General features: G+C 41.6%; 2 protein-coding genes across 2 annotated transcripts in view; one reads left to right on the plus strand and one right to left on the minus strand.

Moving 5' to 3' along the window:
* The window catches only part of LOC120543013 (zona pellucida sperm-binding protein 2-like), a 34,421-nt gene extending 32,899 nt beyond the window's left edge, over positions 1 to 1,522 (minus strand). Inside the window, exon 1 of the mRNA XM_039775827.1 lies at positions 1,359 to 1,522. Within this exon, the coding sequence (XP_039631761.1) occupies positions 1,359 to 1,363 (5 nt within the window). The 5' untranslated portion in view covers positions 1,364 to 1,522. The remainder of the gene's footprint in view (positions 1 to 1,358) is intronic.
* Positions 1,523 to 1,602: 80 nt separating this feature from the next.
* Positions 1,603 to 25,955, plus strand: LOC120543012 (zona pellucida sperm-binding protein 2-like). The gene is made up of 18 exons (XM_039775826.1): positions 1,603 to 1,735; positions 1,814 to 1,890; positions 6,042 to 6,119; positions 8,027 to 8,148; positions 10,619 to 10,780; positions 10,869 to 10,904; positions 12,893 to 13,057; positions 13,207 to 13,309; positions 13,589 to 13,776; positions 14,529 to 14,658; positions 17,326 to 17,495; positions 17,881 to 17,972; positions 20,046 to 20,173; positions 20,246 to 20,435; positions 20,519 to 20,660; positions 20,791 to 20,893; positions 20,973 to 21,059; positions 25,763 to 25,955. Exons 1-18 carry the CDS (start codon positions 1,731 to 1,733, stop codon positions 25,804 to 25,806), a joined length of 2,022 nt encoding a protein of 673 aa, XP_039631760.1. The 5' UTR covers positions 1,603 to 1,730; the 3' UTR covers positions 25,807 to 25,955.
* Positions 25,956 to 26,109: the final 154 nt, after the last annotated feature.

Raw genomic sequence — 26,109 nt, forward strand, 5'->3', positions numbered from 1 at the left:
TCCCGACCGCGTCATGGGGAACGCACGACAGAGCTCCGCCCGCCAATTATCACCCTCCTCCCACGTCCACCCTCGCTGTCGAGGCTTGCGCACTGCTTGCTAAAGGGCCCGCCCCCAACGCGTCACCAAACATCCTCACTCGCTTTGGTCTGTGCTACAGTCCGTCCACATGCAGCTGTGAGCCACGTTGATAATTATGCGGCGCGGGTTGGCTAGTCATGAAATAAAATAGGACGTAGGAAATCACAACTTTACTTTTTACATCGCTAAATAAATCCGTGTTAAAAATTAACCAGAAAATACATTACCTATGCAGGACACAAGTACAAAAGGTCAAATAATGTGACGGTTAGTCAAACATCTTTTACAAATCATAGTTTGATAATGATATGAGGTTTGTCCTAAAGTGTAATTTTCGTTTTCTGTGTAAAATAGTAGTTTTAAGCGATAAAAAAAAAAACTATGAACATACGTAGCTATCGGAGAAATGCGTTTGCTTTTTAAGTCAAACCAACGAGGTAGGTTGTTAAAAAGACGCTAACTTGCTCACCACGTTTCCCACATGAATGGAAAGGTTTTGTGAAAAGCTGCTTAGGTCTGTAACAAACAAAATGAAATTATATTTATTACGGAATATCCTTTACACTTACACATTCGTAGTAAAATAACTTATTATGGATAACAATGACAGCTGAATGCGTGGTTGTATAGACCGAGAAACCGATGCGAGGACGTGCAAGGTCATTAAATTTAACAAAGGTGTACAATACACGCTTATTTAGAATAACTTATAAAAAATGTTTACATAAGAATTCTAACTCAATAAAATAAATCAAGAATAAATATCAATAAATAAAAAGGGTAAAACCCATTTTTTAGTCAATGTTTTTTGCATATAGCTAGATATTTTGTGTTTTTATATTTTTCACACCGTTAGTGGCATCCCCTGGACTTTCTCGTATATTCTGATATGGGGGGTGTGCTGGGTGGATATTTGTAAAGTAAAGCACAAGACAATGGTTATATTTTTAGATTTACATTTTAAAAACCAATCAAACTAAACATGTTAAATAAATCGGACTCTACGGGAGCATACAAAGCAGTTCCGGTTAACGGAAATGCTCAATAGCTGATAGAAAGCTACGTTTTGTACTTAATATTTGGATTCAAAGTTTGGTTGAGCCAAGTGAAAGAAGGCTCAAGCAATTGGGTTTACAGACACACCGACAAAATTCCAAAAATATTTTCGACCTATAACGTCTAGAGTCGCCAAAATCTCAAAATATAATTTTGGAGAACTGCAATACTTTCCTTATACATCGTATACGAAGAGAAGAAAAAAAAAACACACAACTTACCCCATATTTTCGGTTGCCAAATAGCTTACTTCAAAACGACATAAAAGTACGTTTCCTTATTGTGTGTACATATACAATTAGTGTTTCTTAAAATAAAGAACAAAGCGTTTAAGAAAAGCCAACATATATACTTTGCACCCAAAACCAAGAAGGCTTTATTAAAGGCCGCCTATGAAAGTCCGCTTTTTAAAGCCATGTTGCAAGGCGACGCGCTTGTTAAGGCAGCTGCCGCCAATTTACACGTGCTGAGTCAACGGTTTAAGTCCCTGAGAGAGTCGCCCCTTCTATTCAGTTCCTGCTTTATCTCGATTGCGATGACCTGCTCTGTCTAACGATCAGAAGACGCGTCAGTGTGTGTGTCCAGGGGACAATATGAGGTGTGTGCTGACTGCTATTTAGGAGTTTTAGGCTGGGCTCGAGGTATTGTTTAAATGAAATGTATTCTATTTTCTCAGGGCTGTTTTGTATCTCCCTTACTTCGCAAGTTTCATCTTAGGATGGATGGTACCCGCTTATGTGAACGCGCATCCAGGTAAAGTGGCGTTCATGTTATTTCTTACTGGTATTCACACACTTTGCTCTTTATCTCTTTTCGTTGGCTTAAAAAGAGCTGGGACTTTTACCTGCTTATTTCCTTTATTAGGGGTAAGCGTGCGGTATATTCCAACTCGGAGTCCGTTTTTGGCCGCTCATGTGGAAAGTGTCGGTACTGATCCGCACTTCAAGCGTTCCGGCCAAGAGTGGAAGTCGCCAATTACGAAACACGCAAAGATAATAAGCCCCACCCCCTTCTGATGTGGTCCGAGGAATCCTCCTCCCTTCTTTGTGCCCTTAAATTGAAGAGTTTTAGTAAACGGATCACCCCTATATCGTGGGCTTCCTGTAGTTTGACACTTTCTTGATACTTAAGGCAAATCTGTTGGCCACTCTACATCAGAAAAAGACCACTTTCGTTGCTTTCTGTTTATTAGTGTTAACATTACGGGGGGGAAACGAATCGCCCAAAATAAGAAAAATCGACGGTGTTCTTAATGGATTACCACGATAGCTTGATCTCAATAAATTGCACTCGTGGAGGCGACTAGCAATTTACGGTCACCTCGTGTGGATTCATTTCAAGGTTACAATTAGTCGACATATTTGAGGAGTTAACTAGGTCCAAAACTCCCTAAAATTTAAATGTTCGTGCGTGCAAATACACTTTGCACTGCTGAAATTAAAACCTAAACAAGCTTTACATTTACTACAGTTAAAGCTTGCCAGGTATTCTACCCAGTTATACATTGGGTATAATTTAAAATTCAAATAGCATTTTATGCGATCAACGCGAACTTTAAAAACGTGAATCCCTTTTGTTCTGGGTTGCACTTTTTAATAAATGTTCTCGTAACATAGATGAAGTTTACCGGTGGGCAACACCTTTTTGACCTGCTGGGGGTGGGGAACAAAAAATCTCCTTGGTATTGTGTGTCTTGTTTAACTTGCCAACAACCCCGTAGAGCACGTGAAGTCAATTTTTTTTTGCAAAATATCAATTTCTGAAGCTATGGCATAGTCGTGTACATAAACTTTCTTTAATCTGCATAATTAATCTGTGTACAGGGAAATTGGGAATACGATGCATTAAGTATGAACTTATGAAATATAAAATAGGTGAGGGATGGCAAGTGCCCCAGAGGCCTCATTGAAAAGAGAAATCGCAGAATGCCAACACAACCATTAAATTCTAAGTAAGTGATGTTAATGTACAGGCATGTATAAAAAGCTACACTATTAGCTAGCAAGTTTAAAGTTAATTATATGAAGGAAAACTCCATTTTATTTTAAGGGTAATTGGGTAATGGCTAACTAATCTAGGCCTAGTCATCCATTTAAAAGAATTTTTGAAATTGTGTGTGTGTAAACATGATTGAGTACGTGTTCACTTTAAGGTCAACCACATTTTGCATACAAGTATTGGGTGCAAAATGTAGATGTCTATCAACATTTGAGCTAAACAGAGGTGGTACTTTACCTTTTATTCATACTGCTGCAGGGTCAGTTATTCAAGTTTAAGTTTATTATAATTGTAAACTATTTGTTGATGGTGGTTTAATGTACATAATCAAATCATCTTGTGGTTTACTCCTCAAATATCCATCCCCACATGTGTGTGAACTAATTGAAAAGAGCATGTTCATTTTTCTAAGAATGGTGAACTTACTGTGACATATTTGCAAGTGAAGAACTTGACCGTGAGCGAGTTCAGTTTTATGTGACATTCTGGATCTGTTTTAAGTCCAGATTAAACATTTTGCCTTCTCTAATGTAGGGGTGGAGCTGAATACGGTATTCAGATAAGCACAAATAGTTTGATTTTTACAAGTTTCTTGCAAATTTTTTGCCATTTATTTGGATTCGGTAAAAATAACTTAAAATCAGATGGGCACTGTCTGTGTCTGCCTGCTTGTGCTTAAGCTGGACCCCCGCTGACCTGACCATGTGGTGAAGCCTCACTGTCGTGTTTAAGAAAGGGCTTCACGAGGCCACTATTGGACATGCAAGATGTGACTCAAATTTCGACCAGCAACATAATGTGTGTGTTCACCTACCTTCTGGTTCCTGTCACCAATTGTCTTACGGTTGTAAATGGAGCGGTAAATTTGGGTATTCTTGCATCTTTTTTGGGATTTAAATTTTAATTGTATTAAAGAACACTAATAGCCTAATAAGGCATGCAAAATTGAAAAACTCATGGGCCATTTATTCTCACTCCTTAAATACAAGATGAACTAAACATGAACTAGTTCAAAATTGAAATGGTGAGCTATGAGTGTGAATTCATTTTAAGCTGTGTGAACTGAACTTTGAGCTCGTTCTTGTGAGGTGTGTGTGAACTTGTGCAGCACTGGCCATTTCTGAGTATACCAGAAAGTGGAGGGGAGACTGCTCCTGGTGTGTTTTAGGGGTTTGGGAAAAGCCGAATCGAGCCATACATGGCATCAGGCAGTTTAGCCTCTAAATGCCCACATTTAGTTTGTAAGAGGTTGTATGATGTGGAGATAGTGAATGAGGAAGTAAGGACAGCAATGAAGAGGATGAAAAATGGAAAGGTCCAGATGACATACCTATGGAAGCATGGAGGTGTTTAGGAGAGATGACCGTGGAGTTTTTAACCAGATTGTTTAATGTAATCTTGGAAAGTGAGGATGCCTGAGAAGTGAAGTGTACTGGTGCTGATATTTAAGAATGAGGGGGGATGTGCAGGACTGCAGTAACTACAGGGGGATAAAACTGATGAGCTGCACCATGAAGTTGTGGGAAAGAGTAGTGGAAGCTCGGTTAAGAAGTGAGGTGATTGGTGAGCGGCAGGATGGTTTCATGCCAAGGAAGGGCACCACAGATGCAGTGTTTGCTCGGAGGATGTTGATGGAGCAGTTTAGAGAAGGCCAGAAGGAGTTGCATTGCGTCTTTGTGGACCTGGAGAAACCATATGACGGGGAGCCTCGAGAGGAGCTGTGGTATTGTGCGAGGAAGTCGGCAGTGGCAGAGAAGTACATAAGTTGTACAGGATCTGTATGATGGAAGTGACAGGGGTGAGGTCTGCGGTAGAAGGGGGCGGATGCATTAAAGTTTGGAGGTTGGATTGCACCAGGGATTGGCTCTGAGCCCTTATTTGCAATGGTGATGAACAGGTTGACAGACGAGATTAGATAAGTCCCCGTGGACTGATGTTTGCTGATGACATTGGGAGCAGGATGAGTAGACCTTGGAGAGGTGAAGATCTGCTGTAGAGAGGAGATTAATGAATGTCCATAGGACCACCAAGACAGAATACATGTGTGTGAATGAGAGGGAGGTCAGTGGAATGGTGAAGATGAGGGAAGTAGAGGTGAAGGTGGAGGAGTTTAAATACTTGGAATCAACAGTACAAAGTAATGGGGATTGTGGAAGATAAGTGAAAGTGTAGGTAGGGTGGAGAAGTGTCAGGAGTGATTTGTGACAGACGGGCACCAGCAAGAGTTACAGGGAAGGTCTACAGGGCAGTAGTGAGACCAGCTATGTTATATGGGTTGGTGACGAGGGCAGAGGAGGTGGAGCTGGAGGTTAAAGTTAAAGATGCTAAGATTTGCATTGGGTGTGATGAGGATGGACAGGCTTAGAAACGACGACATTAGAAGGTCAGCTCGTTGGACAGTTGGGAGACAAAGTCAGAGAGACGAGATTGCATTGGTTTGGACATGTGAAGAGGAGAGATGAGGGGTATATTGGGAGAAGGATGCTAAGGATAGAGCTGACAGGGGAGAGGAAAAGAGGAAGGCCTAAGAAGGTTTATGGATGTGGTGAGAGAGGACATGCAGGTGATGGGTGTAACTGAACAAGATGCAGAGGACAAGGATATGGAAGATCTGCTATGGCAACCCATAACAGGAGCAGCCGAAAAGACAGTCTGAAAACAAATACATTCGTTTGCAACTAGCTTTTTGGATTATCAATTTCTGTTGAAAGAAGTAGATCCAACACTTAATGAGTAAGGGAATTTGGCTTTAAATTGAAGTGTTTGTAACCGTAATATTTTGCAGTGAAGTTTATATTGCTCATTAAGTAGACAAAGTACTTTTTTTTTTTTTTTTTTGTTCTCAATCCAGTTTTTTTTGTAAAGGTATCTTGGACTAACTTGGCTTCTGCTTTTCATTTTTAAAGGGGATGTCACCTGTCTCGATGACACCATGGTTTTAGAGCTGCCTCCAGAGGCAAAGAAGACTTATAGACTCTTTGTGGGTGAGCTTTATATTCTTTTTATAGTTTTGGTTGGGTACATATATACAATTTGGTGTTTGTAATATTAAAAAAAAAAAAATTAGACACTTATGTGCAAGATGGAGGATACTGTTCTACAGGAAGCAGACTCTCTGAAAAAGGCTAGGAGTTATGTTGACAAAACCTTCTCCTCTCTGCATTTTGCAGAAATAGGTAAAAGGCAAAAATTCTAGGGAGTCTATTGAATATAAATCTAAGAAATATAGGAGAAAATTAAAAAAGGTAGGTACACTCCAATGTCAAACGTTGGCACTCTATCTGATGGTGTTCAGCTCTGACAGGAAAGTGGCCCCTGTTTGGGGAGAAGCACGTGGCCCTGATCTCTGGCAATGAGCAGCTACCTTCAAAAACACACGTAGCTCTGATCTGTCAAACATTACTCCTTAATCTCTAGATCTGGGGTCCCCAACTCCAGTCCCTGGAGGGACCCAGTGGCTACAGGTTTTCATTCTAACCCTCTTCTTGGCAAGTGAATCAATCGTGGGTCACTCTTGTGACCAGCATGTGTGTATTGTGAGATGCCCAGTGCATCTGTCCTACTCCTCAGCCACAGGGGTGTGATTCATGTGCACGAGTGCTCCACCAAAAGTCCAACACATCAATGTGGAGATGAGGAATAAGCGAAAGGAGTATTGGATCTCAAATGGAAGAGAGGATTATCTGTCTCCTGTTTCATGTACCGTGACCGGGGTGAGGGCCGAATATGGCAGCTGAGCCCTGTACCTAATGAGCATTCATACAGCATCAGCCAACAGGTTGTTGGCTGTGAAATGGGGGGTGAGCTTGGGATCATTTTGGAAAAGCAAAACTCTCTACCCTGCAATTCTAGCGATGTCATCCAGCATGGTCTGGTGACCAGATCAATAACTGCTGTCATGTTTGACATTCCCTCCCAACTAGGAAGTTCTGTAATGTGGTGATGGCTTAAAATTGCAGGACTCCTTCCAAGAATCAGTCTATTGGTGTTTTACTTGGTTTAGAGTATTCAGTTTCTTCCCTCCTATCTGTTGCATTGGTGACTGAGGCCGATCCTCGCATGGAACATCAACTGCAACCACCACCAACTCTCCAGTTGGGCTGGAGAGCTCCCATCTCTCATTTGATCTCCCAAGTATTCAAATCTCTCCGCACTGCTTGTGATGGTGTGTTGCCAGAACTTGCAGTTGGCTGCTTGAGCCTCCCAGGTGTTCTGTTGGACTTTTCCAATATTTGAGATCTTCATAGTGCCATATGGGGCGGCCTACCATTACACACCAGGTGCTCTACAGAGAGATGGACGGTCCTGTCTTCTACCCTCAGTGCTCATGTAAGTTGTGGTTTAATAGTTGCTGCTTCTATGCTGGTGATTTGGGCCCTTTTGAGGACAGCCCAGTCCTCCCATTTAAAATGCATTCCTGCCCAGAGCTTCTGCTGATGAAAATGCTTGTTAACATCGCTTAAATAGAAGGTACAGGTTTCATTTCAGAGTGTAAAACCTTAACTGCCTTTAACATATTTGGCAAAAGTTGATTTGGTTAGTTTACAACTGAGGCTGCCTTTTGTTTTACTACATTAAAATTTAGGGTTTAGGTGGACATGCACCTCTGAGGAATTAAAACTCCGAGGTGGATGCTCAAGTTAGTAACTGTTTAGTCTCTCTCTCTCTCTCTCTCTCTCTCTCTCTCTCTCTCTCTCTCTCTCTCTCTCTCTCTCTCTCTCTGCTTTGAGAGGGGAAATTGCATGTAGTCTCTGTCTGACATATTTTTTTTAATCCTGCAGGTCTTGGTGTCTGTTTCAGTGAATATCCTTTTGTTTGCTTGCTATGGTTCTGAGACAATGAGGTTCTTGACTGGGCATTTTAGTTAATCCCTGGCTTCTTGCTCTTGCAGGTTCCAACAACAAAATGGTTCTGGTTGATAAGCGTTATGAGACCACCTGTCTGTACTCGGTTGATGTTGGCAGCATCTTTTCTTTTAGTGCCAGTTATGGTGCTTGTGATGTTCAAACTCTGGTAAGTATATTCCTACCAAACAAAACGATTATCAATTTCCAGCTTGTAGCCTGTATGCAACTGAAATTGATGCTTTGGATCTCTATGTACTGCAAAGTGTTGGACACCTGTAAATTTTGGAAGCTATGGCTGTGTTGTGTGCTTTGTGACCATCTGCAGGAAAGATGGGTTTAGTCTCGGGTTGTCCTTTCATTTTGTTTTGTTCGGGGGAGGAGAGGTAAACCGTATTGGAAACATTTCCTGACAGAATGAGAGCATCCCACCTTGGAATTAAAAGTTGATTGTTAAATTCACGGATTAAGAAAATGGAGTGAAATTGCTTGGAGTCTGAGGCCCTGACTTTGCTAGTCCTCTATTGCTCATTTTACATCTCATGATGCAATTTAGAGAACTTTATTAAACAAGACAACGCATGTGAAGGGAAAATGTCATTGGCAGCCAATACTGGTCACGAAGGTAAAGGGTTAGGATGTAAACCTGCAGCCATAGTAGCACACCAGGACCAGAGTTTGAGACCCCTGCTCTAGGAAAATGAGTAAAGGAATGGCGGGTTTTTAAATCGAGGACACTTGACTGTCACCTGGTGAACCTCTCCTCTGATCACTGATGTGCTGGACTGTCACAATTATAGGAGTAACGCAAGAGGAAATCTGGGTAGCACTTTAGGTACTGTGAAAAATGGGTCTTGCTCATTTAGTCTTCTGTAACAAGACCTTAAAGGATTCTATTGGTCTTCATAGCACTTGTAAAGCCTCAGTAGATCGGTTATTCATCTCAGTGCTGTGTGGCATATTGACAGGATGGTGAAATGACTAATCTAATTTTAATGAATATGAAGGAGTCGCAGGTCTCTAGCTGTGTAAGCCCATGCTGTAAATAGCCGAGGGTCTTAAACTATTGAAATGCGTAGATGTCAGGTAATTGAAAGGAACTACTCTTGGGTGTCTCTCCTAGGAGGTTGTTTTGCCGATGTGCTCACCTCACTTGGGGTAAAGGCTCCACCGCAGAGGATACACAACTCCTGGGACAGATGCACACTTCCACGCATAGACATTTCCCTATATATTACATGTATATAAAGGTGTTGCAGCCGCCTTTGTAAAACGTTTGTGTGCCCCGTTGCAGAGATGAAGAAATGCACTTTACGGATTCTTTCCAAAGTGTAAAGTTTTGTGACATAGATGAATTTTTAAAGTGTTGCTAAAATTTGCTTTATTACTCATTTGCCATTTTCTTAGGATGCTAAAGGTTGGTGAGGCCATTAAAAGCCGCTTCGGTGCATGCGTGTGTGTCCATGCTGGCTGTTCTGGACAAACTGAGCAATTGGGGAGATAGGACGTTGGTAAAGTGGTCACAAATCTGATGGTCACTTTGTCTAAAATCTTAAGATCCTGTGTGAAGGTGCTTCCAGAAGAACCATCAATGCCAGGTCAGTGCCATTAGTGGCCAGGCCCAAATCCAAAAAAAGCTTGCAAAAAGCCACCTTGAGGAATCGGAGTGGAGACAGATTCCAATGACTGAGAATCAAGACTCCTCTGGTCTGATGAAACCAACCAAGTGTCATGTCTTGAGGAAACCAGGCACTGCTCATCAATCGTGAAGCCTTTGTGGTGGTGGCAGCGGCAGCATCAGGGACTTGGAGACTAGTCTGGGTCGAAGGGAAGTTAAACAAAGCAAAGTGGGCATCCTTGTTGAGCAGCTGATCCAGGGTGGTCTAGGTTGTTCATCTTGTTAGAAGGTAAACCTTTGGCCCAGTCTATGACCACAAAGCAAAGGCAACACAGAAGTGGCTTAGGGAAACTGAGGGAGTAATGAGAATGCCCAGACTTGTACCAAATTGAACATCTCTGGAGACCTGTATCTAGGTAGGATGGAGACTGTTGGTAGACGGCTGAAAGACCCCAAAAATCCAGGTGGGTATGAAGCTTGTTGCCTCCGTCCCGGGAAGATTCCAGACTGGAATCGCAACCACAAAGTACTGAGTAAAGGGTTTGAACCCTTGAGAGTTACAAATAGAAAACTGAAATCTCGTGTTTCTAATCCTGTTTTGCTTTCATTCCAGGGTATTAAGTCTTGCTCAGTAACTTAAATGTTTTGCTGCAGAATTATTGTAAAGGCTGCAAACTTTTGTAAACATGTCAAGTGAAGGTGTCCGATAACATTCAATCTATACAGTGTATTTAGAAAGTAAAGTAGACCATTTTTGTCAATTGTCAGAGCCCACCTGTAAATAGGAATTTCATTGTGCTGTGTACACAGGACAAAAGACTTAATGTAGTGACACCGGCAGTTCTCTGGTGGCAATAGTATCCCTGAAAGTTGGAAAACGCAGTGCTCTGACTGCCTCTTGTGAACCGACCACATGGTGAAACTGCAAGCATAGATGGCTCCTGTGAGCCTCCATTAGCACTTCTTTGTAAATAAATCCCACGACTCTCCTGCTAAAGATGTGGTTTTTTTTTAAATATAGGATAATGGCTTCTCCCTAAAAGTGGTGCTGCAGTACTTCTCAACAGCTATGGGCAAGTCCATCAAGGCCACTTACAATATGTTCTGTGTGCCCCCCATTGTCGTCCCGCTGCTCATCAGTGTAGAGGCTGGAAATACAGTCTGCAACAAGACCTTTATGGAGGTGAGCACTACGGCCTCAAATTGCAAAACCTTCCTGTCGAGCCCACTATCTCTGTGCTTGTGAATTAACCAAGGACTTTCCTTTGCAGGTTTCAATTGTGGATCAGCTTCCCAGCTTTGATGAGGTGCCCCATTTTGTTTTTTTGAAGAATGATGCATGAGTTTGTATGGCGAAAGCTGATAAATATTGGGGGATGTTAATATCCTATCTAGCTTAAGAGGCTGAAAAACGGTCCCTGTAAGATTTGGGATTATGACCAGGCAGGGATGTGGTGTCAGGTGAGGCAGATGAAATGACAAATGTGTCCACTGGTCTGTGCTATAGTTTTCTGTAGGATTCCAATAATTATGATCATTGTGCCAATTCAATGATTGACTACATTTCCTGTTCAAATACAGAGAAGAAATGAGGTGCTTCTGAAACTAGCCTCGCCTCACCTTGGACTGCACTCTCCCTCACACACGGGGTTGATGCCTGCAACAATTGTATGCCTGTTGCTCTGTCTCTGTGTGTCACCAATATAATGTATGCAGACACGTTTATTATACACCCTGACTTTGCAGTCTGGCTAATATCTTTTAATGAATGTGTGTGACATATTTAGTTGAGCCTTTTTCATTGTGGTTTGCTGTTCGATCAGCAAAAGATGAGGCAGACAGTACTGTGCTGCCCTGAAGGGGGTGCATGTGAGCCCAACAGGTGCTCGTTGACTTTGATATCCTCTGCATAGAACAGCAGTGGTCTGTTTTTTTTATTTTTTGTTCCAACTGACTGCTAAAATAGAATAAGATTTTTAAAACTAAAGGAAAATGAGGACTTTTACAAGAAAGTGACAGATTTTTGTGGAGAAGGATAGGTGCATGGATTAAATTACAAATAAAGGTAAGACCATAAATGGCTTATAAACTAGGGGGCACTGCCCCCTGCCACCTTTGCTCGCCAACCCCCATGCAGGCCCTACACGCTAGTCATTTCCCAGATTTGCCATTTGTGACAAATTGTGCTGTGCTTTTGAATAAATGCAAATATTGACTGCCTTTGATATCTGTCTTTCAAAACTATCGCTGACAATTCGTCCCATGTTGGTTTATTATATATGTGAATGTGATGTTTTAGGTTCATAAAGAAATCCAAGAAATCTTTGGTGTTTTTCAGATAAATTTTGTGTAAAGTGATATTTTTGGACGTATGGATTTGTTTCCGTTATTGGCTATAGAATTTGTAATACATCAGACAGTTTGTGCATTGCTTCTCTGTGATCATAAATCTACACCTGACCGAATTGTGTTTTCTTTAAAATTAAACTTGTAGTAGCTTTAATTGATGCAGGACCTCATTCTCCAAGGGTTTGGTCCTGAATCGTGTAAATGTACGTTTTTGAGCATTGCTTGATGTGCATGTGAACAGATTATTGTGGTTTTGGATTTTTGCCTGTAGTTTGTGGGTTTCGCTTTCTTCCCAATGAAGAGGCGTATCTGAGAATTAAGATTTTATTTGGTGAAACTATCTACAAGTCTCCAACTTAGATATGACCAAGATTAAAGCCGAACAATCTCTACATATATGTCCATGTATTTGATCTTTTTTGCTGTTATTTCAGAGTAATTTGCATTTATTTTCAGTAATGTGATCTTTACTATCAGTTTTTGAGACTTTAGAATTTTAGTACTTTCATAATCTCTAACCTGCTCTGCGTGTATCGCACCAAGGTTTTTGAATCTCTTTACAACGTTCTGAGTATGAATTGTGAAATTGCAATGACATTTTATATCCGTGACATAACAGAGTGCATTTGCTCTTCACCCTCCATGTGTTCTAAATTTAACTTTCTTTCTTAGACTACTGGTTATGTTTCATATCTCCTCAGCATTCCACACACACACACAGGTTAAGGGCCATATTTGACTATGTGCCAGTTGAATAGTGAATCTGCTACTCTTTAGGGTTCATAGATTTGTAAATCTGACTCTGAAGGAGTCGGTGCCTCACCAGCCATGAACCTCTCTGCATGTCAGTTACCAGGGATACTGGATGGTGAACTTTTATCATGAGTTGTGGTACTAAAATGTCTTCCGTGCCGTATCTCTAACCCACCTTTTGACTGTTTTGTAGTCCAACGCCAGCGCCCCTGTGTGGAATGTCAGCATCAATAATGGTAGTTCAGTGATCAAAATGTCTCTGAGTGAAGCACAATTGAACGGCTATGACTTTTTGAGTGGTCCAAATTCCCTTGTGATCAGAACCTACTTCACGGCAACCGGACTTCAAGTGTTCCAAGTAAGAAATGAATGTCTCTGCGAAGGTGGCGTTGATCATCTTATTAAATGAGTTGTGGGTATTGTGAAGCCATGCAGCCTCTAGCTCTTTTGAAGACTCCTGGGGATCAAGCCAGCTTTTTTTTTTTTCCCCCCTCCACCCCCCTTTAGGATCTCTCTGGAAACATTATCCTCTACTTTTCAGATGTGCTGTTTAGCTGTTACACTGGCTTTGCTCAGATCAACGTTCGTGTTAAGATGCTCTGTGCTCCTGGTGAGTTTTTCTGCTGTTAGGGGCAGCTTATTTTGGTCACGAGGGGATTCTGTCCACGCCACTTTCAAATGATGTCTGAAAGATTTCTCATTTCTCTGCACCCTGTTGAATGTTGAACAGCGATGTCCTTTTGTGACTCTTCCTTATTGGTTGGCGTGGATTTCATCCTGATTTGAAACGCTGCCCTTCAGAGCAGCACACATTCCCACTTTTGACAGCCTTTGTCCTCCTACATGCTCTTTTGTATCTAGTGTGTGTTTTTTTTTTTCACATTTACAGACTTGGTTAGCTGTAATGACAATGGGCTACTGATGGTGGTGCCCCCATTTCCTGGGACATTTACTGGCCTGACAATCGGAACACTTCAGTATTTGCCCTCCAGCTCCTCTCCTGATGTCTTGATTATGAATGAAACGGCAGGCCTGATCATCTCTATTTCCAAGAGTCACCCAATGGCCCGGACTCAGGTGTGTGTGTGTGAGGAAATGTGTGGAATATTTTTTTTATTATATAAAAAGCCTTTTGGCCTTATGTGCTGCCTGAACATATCTGTATGGGCACAAGGTATGATACTATAGCTGATGCCCCCGAAAAGGCAATAGGAGCAAATTTGCTGTTGTAGAACATTAACGGAGACGTTAAAATCTCATATTGAGCACCTATGCTGCAGTTTGGCCACTCAAGGTTAGGCACTTCTAGAATTTCAATAACGTGTTTTTTTTCTTTTTTCTGCCAAGAAATGTCATGGTGGCTTCATGGATTTTGTGGTTAGAAGTAACAGTACTGTTTCTAAAAGGGTTACTGCAGCATGTACACAGATACATTAATATCTTCCATTAATACAGTTGGGTGTTGCAACATCTAAATATACAGTGTTGCATTTCACATGCAACAGCTAATTATCAAAACCCTGCAATAAGTTAAGGGGGGGGGGAGAGAAAATTGACTTTATAATTGGATGAGAGAATTCTAGTCTGGAGATTAGTTAATGCTTTCGAATGCCCAGCCACTGTATGAAGGGCAGCCTGTCTTGGCCAACTGCAGAACATGCATGCAGTGAATGCTCAATGGCCAGTTTATTGGGGGCAACCTCAAAGCCACACATCATCCTCTTCTGTGTAGATTAGAAGAATTAACAGCTTTTGGGAAGTATTGCTTTGCTTCTGTTTTTGGGTACATGTTTGGAAAAGTGAGTTTTTTTTTGTTTTTTTTTTGCTAGGCATGTGTGCAATATCAGGAAAGTGGAGAGCAGATTGTGTTACCGGCAACAGTTCTTTCTTTCAATGTCTCTCAGATGCCAGTTTCCTTTACTGTCTGGCCCTCTTGTCCATGTGTGCGAAACTCAACAGGTGAGTACGGTCATTAAGGCGACTAATCAAGTTACGTGCGACATTAAAGTTGTCCCCATTTAAACTCGCATGGGAGGGCTTCGACTCTTGAGCACAAATTGGAGTTTCTAGCCATTTTTACCTAGTGTCTGCAGAGGTGGGCTAATAAATTGCACCCAGCCAGGCAGTTCAGTGGAGCACAGTGTACTAGCACCGCTGCCTCGTAGTTTTAGGGAGCAGGTTCCTAGCTGTGTCGGTCTAGGACAAGAGGCAACCCAAGTTTACGTGCCCAGATAACCAGCATGAAGAATTGCATTCCCTTGGCATTAATGGACAGTTGTCAAATGAACTCTGCTTTGTATTCAGCAGTGGGCGCTAGCTCCCTTGTTGAAATGAGTTCTTTTGTAATTGTGGCATGTTGCATATCGCCTTTTTATATCTATATAGAGTTGGGCTATGGCAGTAAGCAATCACACAGGAGAAATAACTTGGGTTTGTTATGCAGTGTGCCCCCGGTGTGTAGTCTGCCATTTTCGTCGGAAGGATTTTCAGGATCGGATGACATTATCACCCATCCGTCCATTGACTTCAAAGGTGTGCTGTGCAATGTTCCAAGGCTTTATACTCTCTTCATGTGCAGACATTCACTTAGACCAGGGGTCCTCAATCCCAGTCCTGGAGAGCCGCCGCAGTGGCTGCAGGTTTTTGCTCTGACCTGGTTGCTTAATTAGAAAGCAATTCTTGCCAATAAAGCACTAACAAGCTATAAAATTAAATTAACTCTGCTATGTCAGGTCATTCTCGTATCCTAGATTTTCTTTCCCTTTCTATCATCCAAATGATTTGAAGGCTAAAATGGACGAGTAATTCTCAGTCCTTCACTTTTTTCTCCATTTTTCTTCCAAGTATTTATTTAAACCCAATAGTGCAGATAAATACACACAGGTGTAAATGTGAAGAAGCTAAATGGAGAAATGCTGCTCTGTCTTGTCATTTGCATGTTAAGGAGCAATTAAAATAGCTGTTTAAGACAAAATTAAGCAATAAGGGCTCAAAATCACTAAAGTGAAGCAGAAGTGTTACTTTAGCAATTAATGCTTTTTATTAAGCAACTGGGTTGGAGCAAAAACCTGCAGCCACTGCGGCTCTCCAGGACCGTGATTGAGGACCCCTGACTTGGGTGAATCCTACTGTTCTAAAGGCAGAGGATACAGTTTCATACCGACTGACGGATGAAAAATAAACAGCAGGGGAAACGGGCACTGTCTTGTGTGCTTTGCCTAGCAGTTCTAAATGAGCCTCTGTGCTAAATCTGTCTACTGTGCGTGTCAGCAGAAAGAAAAGTAGATTTATAAAATATTTGTACAGAGGACACTGACCAACATTGTGGTCCAAACTTATGCCTGTAATCTGATACGAGTCCTTATTCAATGGCACAGCAAAAGCAAGTTCAAGACCATAGACGAAACAGATTTGGTGTGCATCTTCATATACAATACTAGTCGTCCCTCATGGCTTCGCTCACATAGTAGTGAAACTGGACAGTGAGGAGGGCCCTGCCCGCAGCCTCGGGCTCAGATTAGTGTGAAGATTGCTCCTGCAATCGTACTGTGATTCTTAGCATGATGAGAGAAGTCGCAAAATCAACTGGAATGTTCAAACAAATTCTAGAAAAATTATCTGAAACTTTCAAGTAGTTCTCTAGTGAAAAGTGGACAGATGGATTTTTATATATAGATGTTGTGGCCTGTCTGGCTTCAGTATATCCGTCATAACACCTGCAATTGACTTTAGCCAGGTTTGTGAATACAAGGATTTGTTTGCTCAAACTCGTATAGAGAAAAATTAACACATTCAGACATATTGGAGGGTGGCAAATTAAAGCACCACCCTAACCCAAGTGGCATGAACACTAGCTACACCACTTGTCTGGAGAAACCCGTCATTTAAATTTTTCTGTTTAAATAGGTTAAAATTTTGCATAGGTTTATTCATTTATAGAGAAACAGCATTTTTTTGCAATTTGTAAATTTATTATTTTGTATTGTTTGTTATAATTTTGTATAGTGCTTTTCTCAGTACTCCAAGCGCTATCCACACAGGGAGATCAACTAGACAAGAATATAGTATAGATACACTGATAAGCCGTGTTCTAATTATTAGTGCAATTACACTGCGAAAACCAGAAGCAGTGTAGTGTACAAGTGATAGGAGGGGATGTTTTCTGCACACATTTGGATTGACGAAACGAAATGTATAAATTGTAAATTAGTAGTTTGTTTCTAAAAATTGGAATAATTTTTAATTGGCTCAAATTTAAACTGCTGTGTCTGCGGTCACAGGACAGTCAAATTTTATTTTTGAAGCATTTGTGAATAAAATTTTTTTCATTCATGAGTGATTTTTCTGAACCCTGCTGCTTACACACAAATTGTACTGAGAATTTTGGCCAATGCCGCCCACAAAAATGTGCCACCTGAACATAACTGTATGGACACAGTATGATACTACAGCTGATGCCCCCTAAAAAGGCAATAGGAGGAACAAAGTCACATTTGCTGTTGTAGAACATTAACAGACCTTAAGTTTATATTGAGAACCTATGCTGCACTTTGGCTACTCAAGGTTAGACACCACTAGAATTTCAATTGCTTTAAATTTTTTTTTTTTTTTAAAATGTATACCAAGAAATGTGTCATGGGGGCTTCATGGATTTTGTGGTTAGAAGCAACAGTACTGTGCCATCTCTCGACCTAACGAAGGTTCGTCTGCGAGATCCCACATGCCTTCCTGTCAAGTCTTTTCCTGATGCACTCTTGTACCACATCCCATTATTGAGCTGTGGTACTACTGTGAAGGTAGGACCCAAGGGGCTGCTGCTTTCAGTTATGGTGGCTGGCAAGTTTGGGTTACGAGGGTTGGGGAAACCCTCACATTTTTTCCCCCACAGAGTGATGTAACTTTGGGCACAATGTCTTACACACAGGTGACCTGGGTATGCAAAGCCTTTTTTAACAAATGTGACTTGAGTAGTGTGTGGGGGTTTTTTTTTTTTTTTTTTTTAAAATGGATTGGCACTTGTGCATGTGTGCCCAGCTCAATGATTAGAGTGGAACTAATTTACTTGAAAATTGACAACCATGCAATCTGAGGATTTATTTCAGCTGCTAGTTCTGACTAGTTTCAAGTATTTGATATGGTGGTCATTCTGATTGTATGATTTGTATATATCTTCCAATTCAGGTGCAGAATGGTGCATTAATCTATGAAAATGAAGTCCGTGCTGTCTTAAGTGACTGGCCGCTGGGTGTCATTACAAGAGATAGTGAACTCCGGTGAGTAGTTCTGGCATTGGACATAAGCCAAGTGGGGCCTTCCACCCATGGTGAGTAGGTAGGATTGTAAGTACCACTTCACAGTATCCCCTAACCGACTTATGTGCTTGAGGTCAATGGGTAAGATTTTCTTAAACTGCAGACAATCATGTATTCCACTATTAAGTCTTTGTGTAGCATTTGGATGGTTGAGGCACTAAACATCTTTTAGGATCACATGGAATAACATGAGGTGCAATCCAGAAGTTCCCGGAATGCACTTCTTTAAAAGCATACACACCAAATAACTAATGGTGAACAGTTACTTCAAAATAGTCCCCCATTGAGTTGATGCACCAATCCCAATGAGATTTCAACCTTTCGAAGCACCTCTGGAAGTCGTTTTTGTCAATGTGTTCAAGACGTCGGTTGTTGCCGCTTGGATCTCCTCCACCGTCTCAAATCTGCATCCCTTGAGCCTCATCTGGGGAAGAGTATAGAGGGTGGGGAATGGCAGTAAACTTTGTAGAAGCCAAAAACTTGGGCACAATCGGATGTGTGAGCTGGTGCATTGTCATGATGCAAGAGAAATGACTTGTACATTATAATACTTTATTTTTGTATAGCCCAAAATTGCACAGGAAGTGCCGCAATGGGCAACAGGCCCTGCCTCTTGACTCTTAGAAGACAAGGGGGGGGGAACTCCCAAAAAAAACCTTGTAGGGAAAAATCGAAGAAACCTTGGGAAAGGCAATTCAGAGACCCCTTTCCAGGTAGGTTGGGCATGCAGTGGGTGTCAAAAGGAGGTCAATACAATACACAACAGAACAAATCCTCAATACAGTATAAAAATTTTAGAAGCATGGAGCAGAATTAACAGTAAAGATCATAAGATTTGGATATTTTTAGTCCTGGAGACTTCATCCATCAAGCTGCTCCCCCATTTGGCCATTCCTTGGCTGAAACCGTGCTGGGCCAGCCAATCCAATGAAAGGACCCCTTTTTCCCATGATTCCTGCTATCCTCCATCAGGGATGACTTTACCATAGGCAGGCAAAACAACTTGGCAGGTGGGCCGTGGCACCAAGTGCCACATTAGAGTACCGAGAAGAGAAACTGAATAGGTGAAGGTTGGTATCCAATTATAACTATCGCGTTATGTTTTAGTGCTAATGACTGACAACAGAGATGCAATCTGTACTGTTGATCAGCAGCTCTAGTCCGGATATGCTAAACTGAAATAGTGAGTCTTCAGTCGATTTAAAAGCTGAGATCAAAGGGGCATCTCTTATTGTAGCAGGCAGACCATTCCACAGTTTAGGGGCCCTGTAACTAAAAGCTCGACCTCCCACTTATTTTATTCTTGGAATCCTAAGCAGACTGGCATTTTGATCTTAATGTGTGCTCAGGTTTGCAAGTCTTAAGTTCAGACAAGTAAGCTGGACCTTGGCCATTTTAATGCTTTTATATGTTAAAAGTAGGATTTTGAAATCTGCCCTAAACTTAACCAGGAGCCAGTGTAAGGATTTAAGAACAGGAGTTTTCTTGTCGGCCCACATTTGAGGACATGTTCAGCAAATTAGATTTTGCAAACACCTTAACATCCCTGTAGAATGCTCCATTCACGGTCTGTCCTTGTGGCACAAATTCCTTGTGGATGACGCCCTTCACATCAAAGCAGCAAATGAGCATTGACTTGGTGTTTCTGTGAACTTGTCGAGCTTTTTTGGGTCTTTCAAATCACTCATTTTTACGAACCACTCTTCAGACACAACCAAAGCTTAAACAAGAACTGCGACTTAAACAACTGCGCTGATGTTAGCATGTGATAACCGCTCTCAAGGACAACTTGAACTGCTATCTGATGGCGATTTGATATAACCAAACCCTTCTGGCTGCAGAATAAATCCATTCCGTGAACTTTTGGATTACACCTCGTACTTGCTAGCATAAGCTATGTATTTCTAGTAATAGCTTTTGTAATTAATGACGACCCATGACCCTGTTAAATGTTGATATGAAGTGACTGTTCAGTGCAGCCTTAAATCATTGTTCCTTATTTACATTAAAATGAAAAGCTTTGCCTAATCTTAGGGTGACGGTGCGCTGTTACTACAATGCCAGCAGTGACAAAGGCTTGGTGCTGAATATCTCGACCAATGCTCCACCACCTCCCGCTATAAACCAAGGAGATCTCACCATTGTCCTTCAAGCCTATCCTGGTATGGCTACTTCCTCTTGGACTACTAGTGTGAACTAGGCATACTACTGTAATCCTTTCTCTTTATGGCTAGATGACCTTTACAGTGCCCCATACCGTAACCAGGACTACCCTATTGTGAAATACCTGAGGGCCCCCATTTACTTGGAGGTGCAAGTCCTGAACAGACGGGACCCCAATATTGAGCTTGTGCTGGAGAACTGCTGGGCCACTGCCCACCCTGATCCAAACTCCTTGCCTCGCTGGAGACTAATTACTGCTGGGTAAGGGCCAGCCAGCCTACCTACCTACCAGCTGGTATTGTGAAAGTGTTTCACCAGCTGACGTGTACTCTGAATGTTCACAGTTGTCCATATGGAGAAGATAACTACCCAACAGTGATGCATCCCATGTCTGATTTCACTGGAATTCAGTTTCCAAGCCACTACAAGAGGTTTGATGTAAAGGCCTTTACCTTTGTGTCAAATGGAGTTGCCTTGAGTAACACGGTAAGATCAGTAACTTCCTGCTTGTTTTTGAAGTCCTGGCGGGTTCTTATACTTGTACGTAGCTGAGACTCTGCATCTTTTGATTCCCTGCTGCTTCTGATAATTGGCCATCTTTTACTTTCTCTTTCAGATGTACTTCCACTGCAGTGCTTTGATTTGTGATCTTTCTAAACCGGATTCTGCCAAGTGTGCAGGCCACTGCCAAGATCCTACACGTGTTCGCCACAGACGAAGTAAGTTGTGCATTTAGTCCAGAAATGTTCAAGGCTTTTTTTTTTTGGTCCATTACTTATTTCTATTTCCCTCTTGTAGGAGAGCCCCACAGTGCTGTTCTTGGGCAAACTATGAACAGTTTGCCAGGCCCCATTACCAGCATTCAAGACCAACTTTTGTTGCAAAGTAAGTTCCTTTTTGTCCTAGGATGTGAAATTAAGGAGCTGTGTATTAACGTAAGGCTTTAGATATTCTAGTTGTATCGCTTTGCCGTTATCCTTTTGTGTTGAAGGAAAGGTGCCAGGCAATGTGTGGTGTCCATCCAGCTGCTGTCATTTCAAAATGTTTGCACCATTTGTAGTAATGGAATGGCAAATGTACTGCATTTTAACAGATGGCTCATAAACCTTAACCCAGTACCAAATGACCTGTAACAAATGCATTGTATGGTGCACTGCAAACACAAGCTGAATCCTACAAGGATTACAAGCAGACTTGGATGGTAGCACAGCATATGTGTAAAAATGGAGGAAAATTACCGGCAATGTGTGAAAAGCCTAGGCAATATTTAGAATTCCTGGTGTTGGACAAAGTATGAAATATCCACATTTTAACATTACATATACTTTCCATTGGCATTGTATGTAATAACTAGGCATTATATAGAATGACAAATGCTATTTAAGCAAAGAGTCATGAAAAGGCTTTTATTGAAAAGACTTGTATGAAAGAGTGTGGACTTTCTTACTGAGGAAAAAATCCATTTACTTTAGTTTTCCACTAACCTCACCTCATAGCGATTTGGCAGCTAATAGTCACATGGTTCCTTAGTAGTCATCTTGGCCTTTCTCGCATTGCTCGCTAACTTCTGGTAAGTAGTTTTGGTTAGGAAAACCTCTTTTGCAGCATTGGCTCTCACTTTAGACAGTTTATCGTAGAATCGTTGCATGTCAACCTGCCATGATTCCTCCTTGGACTCTACACCTTGCTCTTCCATTTTCATACAGCACAGTATGAGCTAGAGTCTTTGTTCAGAAGTGACAAAATACTTTAAATTTGTTCAGCAAAAACTGAAATGCAAATGGGGAATTCTCCATCTGTCATTAGTGGGAGTATTTTATGCTTTGCCAGTTGGTCTTTTGGCATTGCATCGAATGCCTAGGAAATGTGTGTCAAAGTATGAAATGATTTTTCACAATTTTCGACATTCTATATACAGTGGTGTGAAACTATTTGCCCCCTTCCTGATTTCTTATTCTTTTGCATGTTTGATGATCAGAAACATTGTGTGACAAACACATTTAACCATTAGTCAAATATAACACAAGTAAACACAAAATGCAGTATTTAAATGATGGTTTTTATTTAGGGAGAAAAAAAAAATCCAAACCTACATGGCCATGTGTGGAAAAAGTAATTGCCCCCTTGTTAAAAACAACCTAACTGTGGTGTATCACACCGGAGTTCAATTTCCGTAGCCACCCCCAGGCCTGATTACTGCCACACCTGTTTCAATCAAGAAATCACTTAAATAAGAGCTGCCTGACACAGAAGTAGACCAAAAGCACCTCAAAAGCTAGACATCCTGCCAAGATCCAAAGAAATTCAGGAACAAATGAGAACAGAAGTCATTGAGATCTATCAGTCTGGTAAAGGTTATAAAGCCATTTCTAAAGCTTTGGGACTCCAGCGAACCACAGTGAGAGCCATTATCCACAAATGGCAAAAACATGGAACAGTGGTGAACCTTCCCAGGAGTGGCCGGCCGACCAAAATTACCCCAAGAGCGCAGACGACTCATCTGAGAGGTCACAAGACCCCAGGACAACGTCTAAAGAACTGCAGGCCTCACTTGCCTCAATTAAGGTCAGTGTTCACGACTCCACCATAAGAAAGAGACTGGGCAAAAACGGCCTGCATGGCAGATTTCCAAGACACAAACCGCTGTTAAGCAAAAAGAACATTAGGGCTCGTCTCAATTTTGCTAAGAAACATCTCCATGATTGCCAAGACTTTTGGGGAAAATACCTTGTGGACTGATGAGACAAAAGCTGAACTTTTTGGAAGGCAAATGTCCCGTTACATCTGGCGTAAAAGGAACACGCATTTCAGAAAAAGAACATCATACCAACAGTAAAATATGGTGGTGGTAGTGTGATGGTCTGGGGTTGTTTTGCTGCTTCAGGACCTGGAAGGCTTGCTGTGATAGATGGAACCATGAATTCTACTGTCTACCAAAAAATCCTGAAGGAGAATGTCCGGCCATCTGTTCATCAACTCCAAGCTGAAGCGATCTTGGGTGCTGCAACAGGACAATGACCCAAAACACACCAGCAAATCCACCTCTGAATGGCTGAAGAAAAACAAAATGAAGACTTTGGAGTGGCCTAGTCAAAGTCCTGACCTGAATCCAATTGAGATGCTATGGCATGACCTTAAAAAGGCGGTTCATGCTAGAAAACCCTCAAATAAAGCTGAATTACAACAATTCTGCAAAGATGAGTGGGCCAAAATTCCTCCAGAGCACTGTAAAAGACTCATTGCAAGTTATCGCAAACGCTTGATTGCAGTTATTGCTGCTAAGGGTGGCCCAACCAGTTATTAGGTTCAGGGGGCAATTACTTTTTCACACAGGGCCATGTAGGTTTGGATTTTTTTCTCCCTAAATAAACCATTTAAAAACTGCATTTTGTGTTTACTTGTGTTATATTTGACTAATGGTTAAATGTGTTTGATGATCAGAAACATTTTGTGTGACAAACCTGCAAAAGAATAAGAAATCAGGAAGGGGGCAAATAGTTTTTCACACCACTGTATTGCCTATGCATTCTATACGGTGCCTGCTTTTCATACATTGTGGTGTGTGTGTGTGTGTGTGTGTGTGTGATTGCCTGTGATTTTAAAATTGCTCAGCACTAACATTCACATTATGTGCCAAATTCAATAATGAACTCAAAAGTTGTGTATTGCGTGTATTTTGTTTGCAAACACTAAACAAATAAGGTGCTTTTTAACATCAGTATTCCCTTTACATATTAGCAGGTAAAATTTCTTCAATCTCAACTTATTAATATAATCAAATATAAATGTAAAACCAAAGCTATTTGCCACTGCCAGGGCATTTAAGTACTTTGGACTCTGTGGCTCTTATGTTGAGATTGACAGTAACTTGTCTTTCTATAACGGGTACCTTCTGAGCAACAGCAAGTTAACCTTTCTAAATTGGTTTGTTTTCTTTGTTGCTCCCTGATAAAAATGTTTCTGCTGGTATCTGTTCAAACAGTCATATGTTCAGTAGCAACTCTTTGAGGGCTAATTTTTTTCCAGAAAACTGTTCTGAAAAGCACATAAAACTGTAAAGGCTGCGACAGCAGGCACAATAGGCAGCAACAATTTGCTGGGGGTGGCGGCCATTCTTCAACCCAATCCCGCGTACCTGTCTCTCGAAGACCGTGAGACGCGATATGGTTTGTACCTCCTGTCATCAGTGGCGGTCCTCCCAGGCGAGCGTTGCCATGGTGCATCAGCTATACAAGCGTGTTGAGCACCCGATCAGCTGATGGCAGTACCTCGCTTTAGTTTTTGAGTTGCATTTCCAGATTACTTGCATCAAAATCGGAGTCCAACAAATAGTTTTTTGCTTTGAGCATTCACGTTGGTGTCTCTCCAAATGCCATTTTAGAAGCTGTTTGCTATTCATGCACGTGCAGGGAATTGAGGTCAAATCCACAAAGTTAACTTTCCTTCTAGCAAAAGGGTATTGAAAAGCACTAACAAGATCACAATCGAGTGCTAGAGAGACTGAGGCTTTCAAAATAACTTAACATGCAATAATTGTGTGAATTACTGCAATAACATTAACTTGCCCAGCCCTTGTATATAATAGGTTTTAATCCAAGTAGTTGTATGTAATCCTGATGTAATCGTATGTAATATCGGCCCCTTAATCTTTTGGAGCGTTTAGTTTTGATTGCTACAACACAAACTACAAAATGACCTTCACTTGAAGAGTTAGAGTTCAAAGACAGATAAAAGTAAACCTACCTGAATGTTGGCAAGGGTTCCTGTCCCAATGTATGTGTGGATTTTTCTTTCTTTCCTATCCAAAAGACTTGTGAGCGGAGTTCCTAATGACCTTTTAGGTCACCTTCATCTAAAAGGCCAACTATCAGAATAGTCCTTCATCCTCTGCTAATCCAAACGCACTGCAAGATTAGAAAGTGCCATCTTTCCCATCCCTTTGAACATACATTAAATGTCACTGTTTCATGAGGCAGTAGAAAATGGGTGTGTGGAACCCCCAGTATCTTTGCACAAGGATAAAGTCCAAGTCTTTAGAGTCCTGGGGCTTTGTCTGAGGCATGGATGCTATCCAGTGACCAGAGATGAAGACTAGACTCTGTCTCTTGGAGAAGGCTTGGGTGCCGCTGGTTTGACTTTTTGTGTTGCTCATGGAGTCCCGAATGAGGCACATAATGAGGGAACGTCTGTTACAGCCATGTGGTGCGATTTTTCCCCAGAGGGTGATCCGGCTCGCATGCAGCTGGACCAGGCCAAGAGGATGCCCATGATGGATGGTGGGACTGGACTACATGTCTGCGAGGATCCCTAGCTGTTCTGTTGTGTGGTGGGTGCGGTGACGTGCTGTACCAGTGCCTGCTCCCTGACCAGACATTTCAGATGCTTGGCCCCAATTTTTAGATATTTCTAGAGGTTGTGTGATTGTTTGGCCAATTTTTTTTTTATTTTTTTTTCCCCCCCCACAAGACAAACCCTAATCTGGTTGTTCCAAGGACATCCCCTGTAATGCTCTTCCATTATGAATAAGTGTGCTTTAAAGTGTCTTTTGGTCATTTCTGCATCATTGCCTCTTGGATTTATTTTTCCAGGCCTGGAGCTTCCCCATTCTTTGAAGCTGGAGAAGAGAGATTGAATTGTGCAAATGTCCATACAGTTTGTTGTGACAGATGATACGGTTTATCTTGTTTCCAGATATCTTCCCTTCTTCCTCCCTCCCCAACACCATTAAAATGGCAATAATAAGACACAATAAAGACCAGATTGTATTTTTAATCTTTTGAATAGCTTGTGTACTGAAGTATTTCTGGCAGACAAATGAGGGCACAGTGGCAGTGCTGCTGCCTTGCAGTTAGGAGACTCGGGTTCGCTTCCCAGGTCCTCTCTGCATGGAGTTTGCAGGTTCTGCCCATGTCTGTGTGGATTTCTTTCCACAGTC

This window comes from Polypterus senegalus, chromosome 13 (assembly GCF_016835505.1).
Source record: "Polypterus senegalus isolate Bchr_013 chromosome 13, ASM1683550v1, whole genome shotgun sequence".
Taxonomy (NCBI): Eukaryota; Metazoa; Chordata; class Cladistia; order Polypteriformes; family Polypteridae; genus Polypterus; species Polypterus senegalus.